Source organism: Pygoscelis adeliae, unplaced genomic scaffold (assembly GCF_000699105.1).
Source record: "Pygoscelis adeliae isolate BGI_AS28 unplaced genomic scaffold, ASM69910v1 Scaffold241, whole genome shotgun sequence".
In the NCBI taxonomy this organism is placed as follows: Eukaryota; Metazoa; Chordata; class Aves; order Sphenisciformes; family Spheniscidae; genus Pygoscelis; species Pygoscelis adeliae.
Genome location: NW_008824056.1, coordinates 1515073 through 1524471, shown reverse-complemented (window position 1 = coordinate 1524471; position 9399 = coordinate 1515073). Strand labels below are relative to the sequence as shown.

The 9399-nt window shown below is 47.1% G+C and overlaps 1 protein-coding gene across 1 annotated transcript in view; it reads left to right on the top strand.

Annotated features, from left to right (window-relative positions):
• Positions 1–335: 335 nt before the first annotated feature.
• The window catches only part of LOC103925243 (schwannomin-interacting protein 1), a 14577-nt gene continuing 5513 nt past the window's right edge, over positions 336–9399 (top strand). Inside the window, exons 1-4 of the mRNA XM_009333923.1 lie at positions 336–663; positions 4507–4625; positions 8110–8227; positions 8885–9082. Coding sequence (XP_009332198.1) covers positions 586–663; positions 4507–4625; positions 8110–8227; positions 8885–9082 — 513 coding nt within the window. The 5' untranslated portion in view covers positions 336–585. The remainder of the gene's footprint in view (positions 664–4506; positions 4626–8109; positions 8228–8884; positions 9083–9399) is intronic.

Sequence of the window (9399 nt, the reverse complement as noted above, 5' to 3'; positions counted from 1 at the left end):
TGTGGTTGACATTGCTGTGACTGCCCATCCTCGAGCAGCCATGCAAGGGCTTGAGGATCGCTCCGGCTCTGCCCAGGTTCACTGCCCCAGCCATGGGCAGCTCCTCTGACCGCTGGGATTTCATTAGGATAGCTTCCATGGTGAAAACCCTGGGAGAAAGCCCCTTCCTCCTGCCTCCTCTGGCCGTGACTGCGCCGCCAGGCTTGGGTTTTGACATCAGACACCGGGTTTTTTCCTGCCCTTGTGTAGCCGGTGAGGGCTCAGGGCTATTTTTATCCGGCGCTGGCAGTGGCTGGAGGAGGACGCGGCTTCCCTGGCCCGCACAGACCTCGTCTCCCTCTCATCAGCTGGCCGAGGCTCCGGCGCTGCTGTTGACTTTATTAGGGAAAAGCAAGGTGCTCTGCAGCGGCTGGGAGGCGAGAGGGGCCGGGGAAGCATCCCAGCTGGGGGACGGTGGGCTGCTGCAGGTCTTGGCTCCAGGGGTGAGCACTTGATCCCATGGTGCCAATTGAAGAGTGGAGGAAGGACTGAGATGCCCCGGCGGGAGCGTTTCACCGGCCACGTGAGGACCCGGGAGCGAAGGAGATGAGTCGGGAGGGTAATGGCATGGGTGACGTCATCAGGAAAGCAGCCGCGCCGGCCGGGGAGGGGAGTTATAAAAAGGTAAGGGACAAAAAGGAGCCTTTTGTCTGCCAACAGTCGCTCTCTTCGCAGGAGGGGGACCTGACAAAGTGCTGCCCAACACCCTCCCAGGGTGCTGGGTTTCGGGTGCCAGAGCAGGGAAGCACTTGGGGGTGTTTAACACACCAGCACAGGGCAGCAAACCTTCCTCCCCCTGCGTTTCCATATCACTTTATGATAAAGAAAACATAAAGAGATGTTTCCAAATGCGTTCTCGTATCTTGAGACCCCTGGGTTTTAAGGCAACTTGCCACGTGGCTTGAGATACGCAAGTTTGACTTGGTTTTGCATTTACCAGCAAATCCACCGTGAAGAAAAAGGAGATAAAAACAAATGATCGGTGGTTACAATTTCTGTTTGTAAATCCAATAATAGCCCTTGTACTTTACAGAGATAAAATAAGGCACTGCTTATGGGTCTGGAACTTTAAATATAGTAATTGTCCATGGCTGGTAATGACAGACCCTGGCAAAAATAGCCTTGGTGGCCAGGGCCAGGCACTGGCTGTGCACCCTGTTTGGTGCCGATGGATGGCCCTGGCATCCAGCCTCCGCCGGCCTTGCTGCATTTTAACCCCTCACATCGCAGTGGCACTGCCCAGTGGGACGGGGTCCTGCCAAAGTATTGCTGGCACCCGTTAATCTGTAATTTACTGTGTAATTAGCCTCTTTCCTCTCCAAAAAAGCAGCACCTTAGCAAAGCACATCTGGTATTTGGTCCGGGTTTGGTATCGATCGGTACAACTCCAGAAGTGCCGTCGGCAGCCGTTATTAGGAGCTGCCTGCTCTACGCAAGGTTGAGGGGTCTCAGGGCACGACGAGAAGCCTGGCAAACCGCTGCTACACCTCAGCGCCAAATAAATCTTCTGTGTGCAATTTTATGTGCTGTTTCGGGTGATGTCTGTAATGAGTAAAGGCTGCTAGTACAGGTGCCTGCATGCTAAATAGTGTGGAGTGGTACGTGGTGAAAAGAGCAGTTTGGCTACTACTTCTTAAGGGACAGAAATAACACAGTATGGACTTTGCTTGGTTTCCCAGAAAACTGCAGAACTCTTGTGCCCACTGCTGTACACGTCCACTCTCCATCCTGCATCCAGTCGGTCGGGGATGGCCTCTGGCATCAGTGGTACCTCTGTGTGTGCCCAGGGATGGGGTTGTGTGGGAAGAAGGTGTATATTGGATAAACTCAGGCTCTCAACCAAAAATGTGGCTTTTTTGTTGTCAAGGTGCTGCAGCATGTTGGGGACAGGCTGGGTGCCAGCACGTGTCAGAGGCAGGTGGTGAAGAGCACAAATGATTGTGTATAATCTGCAAACACTGGTGAGGTGATTGCAATAGATTTATAAACAGCAATAATTACAGCAGGCAATGGGGCTGGGAAACAGTGTGCTGAGTCCGCTGTGGGGAAAGGCTGAACCTTTCCTGGCAATTTGCCTTTACTGGAACAGTTGTGTAAAGCGTTTTACATGTAGGCAGTCACAGCCATAATCTGACATTGTGTTTTTATTCATGTACTTAAAAAACCTTCCTTTCCGAATTGGAAGGTCAACAGTAAGAAGGAAAACATCCACCCAAAACTGTTTTGCCTTAAAAATAAAAAGCAGCCTTTTGTTTAAATTAATTGTCTGAACCAGACTTCAGCTCTACACCAGACCCCTCTTTCAAAAATACATACATTTTTTTATTCAGTGTCAGAATACATGTTTAAATAACATGGGTTTATGTTTTTCTTACTAGTACCTTTGCATTTTGAGTATTTGATCCATTATTTTTTATATACCAAGTAAGTGTATTTGATAGTCAAAAAAACATTTGCAATTTTCCTTCTCAATTTATAGTTTTCAATACCCAACTCAGGATGTATACTGCAGATGTTGGGTAATTTATCTAAAGCCTAAAGTCCAGTTCCCTTAGGTATATTATATTTCTTAGTAACTGTTCCCTATTTTATAATAACAACAAATAGGACTCTTGATTTCTCTATGGTCATTAGCCTGTGTCTGGTTTATAAAATGCGATATTCTGAGCTCAGTCCTGGGGGAGCAGTGTTATTTAGTATCCTCAGTAATGACCTGGTGGAGAAAACAAATTGCACATTGATTAAAAGTACAGATGTCAAACTGGGAGCAGTTGCCATCTTGGTGGGAAATGGAGCAAAATTAAAGGATCTGGAGAGGCAGCCCCATCTGAAAGGGGTAAATATGTGAAAGTGTGCCTGTATTTATGTGTATTTTAATGCAAAGAAGACTAGTTTTCAGCACACAGAGTAGGGGGGTATGCTGCTGAGGGAGGGAGTGGTCCCAGCTGGCGTGGAGGGTGGGATGTGCTGTCCTGGCCAGGCAGAAGGAAGCGGAGATGCGCTTTGGGCTCCTGATTTCTGTTGGAACACAAGGGAAATCAGAAGTAGATGGGAAAATGTGGGAGAGGATCATCTGAGTAGGAAAAACGGGGAGGCTGAGTATCCATGACTTCGTGAAATATTGATGCGCTGACGGATGCACCTGGCACTCACAGGGGAGACACCCACATGCATCGTGAGATGGGCAGCACGAGGAACCGGCACGGGCAACCCTGTCTCTGCTTTCAGTCCATTAAAGAAATATTTCTCACTCATTTTTACTTATTTTTTTCTTCACTGTGCTGCCTTCACCAGCAGGGCTGGCTATTTTTTCTTCTAAATCTAACTGCCTCTGTGTGATTGAGGCATCAGTTATTGAAACCTGAAAAAAAAAAAGTAGAAAAACATAGCTGGGCGGTCTGGGTAGAACTTCGGAAACCAGGAGCTGAACCCAAAAACTCGATGCTACTTGATGCCGTGGGGGTTATTTTTAATATTTTAAATAGAAGGAGTTAGGTTACAGATGAAGTATGTATTTTGGTAAGGGATTGACAATATAATGGGCAATGTGATAATGTAACGTATGTAGTCAGTGCTGAAGTTGGAATTCAATTACTAGCTATTTTAAGTCAATAATTTGCATATTGTTATATCTCACTCCCTTGTATCAAAAAAGGTGCTTTATTTTTAGTTAGACAGGTAAAATATGGGAAGCACAGTTATATTAATTAACAGCGTGGAAGCAGTCCATACTTGCCTGCTATGTTTTCTTTTGTTGTGTATTCTTGATGGGGTATTATGCGTTATTTTAAAATGAAATGTTTGAGGGCTTCAAAATGTTCCGTCTATCAATAACTTGCTGCCTTGTATGAATTTGTTGTCAGCGTTGGCACATAATCCATTAGTGACAGACACTGGGATAGTAGTGGTACTAATTTTGAATCTAGATCTGTGATTTTCATTTATTGCACATTGATTACACTCATCTCCATAATCATTGATCGGTGATTAATTTCAAATCACTTTGTAGCTTGCACTTATTCAGAAAAACATGTATATAAAAATACATTTTTAAAACTGTGGATAATTTGATGGCGATGGTTAAAAATACATCTCTAAGTACGCTGGCAGAAGGATTGTGTAGGTTTTGAGGCTGCTCAGGGAAGTGGAAGATGCTAATGGTGCAAGTGTGGTCTTGGTGGCTGTATATGGATATAGGTACAGATATCAATGTGTATATTAGGTATATATCAGATGTATACATCAGGTGTGTGTGTATATAGATATATATCTATCAATATGTGGAGAGAGAGAGATGCAGATGGGCTTTCCTGTTGGGATGGGCTGTGTGGCCCACGCAAGCGTGGGAGACAGCTTGGGGGATGCTGGGCATTATGAGTGTGGCGGTGAGGCTGGTGGGACAACTCTCCTTCCTGCACGCTGGCATGACCGGCAACTTCATCCTTTCTTGTCGCCCTTCCCTTTCAGGCCCAGAAGAATGAGCGTGAGTCCATCAGGCAGAAGCTGGCTCTGGGCAGTTTCTTCGACGATGGCCCAGGACTTTACACCAGCTGCAGCAAGAGTGGCAAGCCGAGCCTCTCCTCCCGGTAAGCCAGGCAGCCTCGCAGCCCAAAACCTCTTTGGAGGTTGAAAAGTGTGAGATGCCTCCAGTGGGACGTCCTGAGACCTTTCCCTTCAGAGAATCCCTCAGTTTTTACTTGCAGCCATATTCTTGAATTTTCCTGCTTTTAGAACATCATCTTATGCTCCAAATGCAATTGGTGTCTGTTATGTAAGCAATTGTAAGCAATATGCTAAAATATTAGGTTAAAACTGTATAGAATAGATACTCGGATGCTCAGAGGATAAAGCAAATGAGCTGAATTTCCCTGAGTTAGGTTTCCTTCAGGTTTTCATTTAGGATCTGTGTCCTGAACTGAGCATTGCCTTTGGACATGAGCAAACCAACAGCGGTGGTGGAAGTATCACGTATGCACAACTGGAGTTATTGTCATGAAAATAGTTGATTAATTTTGTTTTCCAAGGAGTTCTTTACACTGAGTAGCAAAATACTGAGAATTTTGATGTCTGAACACCTGGTTTAATGCCAGACGTGCATGAGCCACTCTTCCCCAAGCCTGTAGCGCTGCATGGGGTTGTTGTGGCCAAAGTGCAGGACCCGGCACTTGGCCTTGTTGAATCTCATACAGTTGGCCTCGGCCCATCGATCCAGCCTGTCCAGGTCCCTCTGCAGAGCCTTCCTACCCTCGAGCAGATCAACACTGCCGCCCAACTTGGTGTCGTCTGCAAACTTGCTGAGGGTGCACTCGATCCCCTCATCCAGATCATTGATAAAGATATTGAACAGAACTGGCCCCAAAACTGAGCCCTGGGGAACACCGCTCGTGACCGGCCGCCAGCTGGATTGAAAAAAAGCAGGGCAGGGCTCAAGGATGGTCCCACCAGTCCTGGGTCAGGCAGTGTGGTGATGGTTGTTGAAAAACCACCAGTTTGTGAAAGTGTATCTTCCTTTAGTGGCTCGGGAGGTGGCAGCCCATTGGAAGCAGATCTGATGCTGATAGCTAGCCCTGGTGGCAGTGCAGAGCAGTCAGGGCTGCAATTAATCTCGCACACAGAAAGCACCAGAGAATGGAAAAAATGAGCTTTAATGTGGGTCCCTGCCTCCCCCACACGTCCACGTGCTCCGCACAGGCTCTGCTCACTGGACATGGCTCCATCCCTGGGGCTGGGACATTGCATAGCATGGATACCGCACTTATTCTGATTTTTAAAACTTCTACATCAAATATACTCCAGAAAGGCTTGTTTATATATGCAGCTGCTGGGAGTAACCCGTAGCACTTGGAAAGCATCAAACGCCTCCCACATTGGGAGTGAAGATCTACCTGTTGCCATGGTGTGAGAGAAGAAAAAAGTCTTAGAGAGGCACAAAACCAGGAGGAATACTGTTATTACACCAGAGAGGTACAATTGTGAAATTAAATTGAACTGCAAGTCATTTGAAAGGGAAAACAGTTTTGCTCTGTGTAGTTACAGCTAAACCAGGAGCTGCTATCTTGTAATTGTAGCGCGGGTCTAATTAGTGCTGCACGGCAGGGCTTGGCAGCTGTGCCACGATAAATTACCAGCTGTACCTGAATTCTTTGGCGTTTCGTTAATATTTGTAGTCCAGGCAAAGCATTAGTATTGCACAGTGCCTGTTACAGGACCTACAGGAACCTTTGCGGGACCATTGCTCTCATTTTTATGCTTACAGATGAAATAAAACTCTGCTTGCCTATGAAATGAAAGAGCATAAATTGCTGGGTTTCAGGAGTTGGGGTCATGCTCTCGAAAGGCACGTGAGTCGCAGACCCACATTTTGCACTTGCTCTGCCCTTTCTGCACAATGCAATTTGCAGCTGAGCCGAGGGTGCATCCTGCTTCCCAGCCTGGATACTTGTGTCTGTCCACCATGGCTCCAAAGCTTGTGCAGAATTATAGAATAGAAACATAGAACAGTTTGGATTGGAAGGGACCTTTAAAGGTCATCTAGTCCAACCCCCCTGCAATAAGCAGGGACGTCTTCAACTAGATCAGGTTGCTCAGAGCCCCGTCCAGCCTGACCTTGAATGTTTCCAGGGATGGGGCATGCACCACCTCTCTGGGCAACCTGTGCCAGTGTTTCACCACCCTCAGCGTAAAAAATTTCAATTATTAATGCTGTCTATTTTATGGTAATAGTGAATAAGAAATTCCACTAAAATAAATGGAAAATAAGAGTTTGCTGTCTGTAAGTACTGATATAAGCCCCCCCAGTTGGGAATGAGGAATAACAGGCAGCAGAACATGTGGGGGGGCTTGCCCCATCTTCAGCAAGTAGTGATGGAGTATGATGCACCGAGAAGGCTGGTAGAGGTGACCCCAGAAATTTCTAGTTTCTGGGGTTAATTTTTCATAAATTTGGAAGATGACCAAAGCCTGAGCAGATTTTGTAGGAGGCAAACGGGCCTGTCCCTGGTGTCAGGTGGGCAAATTGTCCTGGAGAGCCTGGGGCGTGTGAGCTCGGCTGGTGGCTGCAGAGCTGCTCCGCAATGTGAGCATCAGCGGGGGCTTTCACAGATACCCTCTTGTCCAAAAAATGCATTCCTGTGTTTGCTTTCAGAGGCTGGTCTGAGCAGAGGGAGCCGTGGGGTCCACCTGGAGCTTGGGGTGCCATGCTTTTCCGTGGGCATCAGCCAGCGCCAGTAAAACGTGTGTTACCTGGCTAACCTGCTCTGCAGTGGCTTTGGGGGATAACTGTTGTGTGAGCAAAAGCCAGGATGCTCTCAGCTGTAGAAGTGCTTTTCCCTCTCTCAACCTGCACTGGGATGCCCCTACCCTGAGCCACTGCGTCCGGAGAAAATCATTCCCGGGGAGTGAGTTTGGGTGGTCTTAACCTGTCCAAATCAGGCAATGGAGCAGAGGGTCCAGAAAACACAGCAATAATCTCTTGCGGTACAGTAGTGCCTCTTGGCCACAAACAGGCTTATTACCCTTCTGAATAAATAGTTTCAATCATTAACACATTATTTTATATACTATAATAATGTTTTATATGTATTATCTATTTGTATGTAAAATGTATTTAGTATATTTTATATATACTTTATATATAATATTTTATTTAATGTAATAATATAGCTACCCGTGATGACAAAAGCCTTGCAGTATCTCAGCAATTCTGAAGTTCATCAGTAGGTGGTGGTAGAAGCATTATCATTATCGTGCCGCTGAGTTTCCAGTCCCACATTGAATTGCTGCTCAGAAATGGCAGCGCTGGGCAGCAGCAGGAGCTTGCCCGTGCCCTGCCGCCACAGGCTGGTGATCCTGGCTCAGCTTTTGGGTGAGGGATGACCACCTTCTTGGAAAAAAGTGAAAATGGTTATATTTTCCTGAGGCCAATACAACATCAGGACAACAGCATCCTTTCAAAAGGTGAACGACTCGCTGCTGACGGCGCTCCAGCATCTTGCCCGCGCAACCCATCGGCGCGGCAGGGAGAGCCGACGCAAGGGGGCTGCGGTGTCACCTCTCCCTTTCCCCCTGCAGATTACAAAGTGGGATGAACCTGCAGATCTGCTTCGTGAACGACAGTGGCAGTGACAAGGACAGCGACGCCGATGACAGCAAGACAGAAACCAGCCTGGACACGCCATTGTCACCCATGGTAGGTCCAAGAACCCATCCCACAGAGGCTCCAGAGCATGGAAACTATGAGGCCATCCATAATGGAAGCTGGTGAAGAGCTGATCCTATTAAAACAGCAATGCTAAACCCCAGAGCAGTGTCTTCAGCCATCAATAAAAGAAAAGCGAGATGCTGAGGGGCAGATAGCAAACTGCCCCTGGCTTGCGCAGGGCTGCTGTAGAGCAGATGCCTCTGTGTGAAGGTGTTCCTTCTTTCTTCCTTCCTCCCTTTCTTTTTGACTCTGATAATTATCCAGGCAGTAAAGGATATGACATGGTATCAGCTCCCACCAGCTTTCCTCTCCTCTCTTTTCCTTTGTGAATATAACACTGTGGCCCCAAATGTTTTCCTCCAGCTTAACCAGTCTGTCCCTTCAACACCTATTGATCTGGTTGGCTCCTCTTTCCATTTAAAGTGCTTGAGTTGCTATTAATAGTCAAGGAGGCCTATCTGGAAATTACTCTGATTTTTAAAGATAATCTTGTGGATTAAAATTTTTTTAAAAATCTGTGCTCTTCACCTTTTCTATAGAAATGATACCACTTGTAAGTGTACAAAAATATGTTAACAGCAAACTTCTTTGCTGTGGCACGGTTGGGGCAACAGTGCTGTAAAGGCTGCATGTCTGCTTCCCTAGAGCAAGCAGAGCTCATCCTACTCCGACAGAGACACAACAGAGGAAGAGTCGGAGTCCCTCGATGACATGGACTTCCTCACCCGGCAAAAGAAACTCCAAGCTGAAGCCAAAATGGCCTTGGCTATGGCAAAGCCCATGGCCAAAATGCAGGTCGAGGTGGAAAAGCAGAACAGGAAGAAATCGCCGGTAGCAGATCTTGTAAGTGGGGGCCATGGGACGGCATGGGGGGGTAACACCAGCCCTTTTGCTGTTTGTTTTTGCTTGTTGAGACGTGTACAGCGGCCAGCAGTGCTTGTGCATGGTGCTTGTAGACATGCAGAGGAGCAGTGGAGATAGGGACCATCAGTCAGGAGTTGAAAGGTCGACATGGGTTGTCTTATCGGGGCGTTATGGGAGTGGGATGGAGGCAGGGAATGAGATGACGAAGAGTGAAGGTTGTTACTGCCTTGAGGCTGGCAACGACAGTGTAGTCTGCTCAGCCCATCTCATCCCAAGCTGGGGCATGCCTGCCTTCG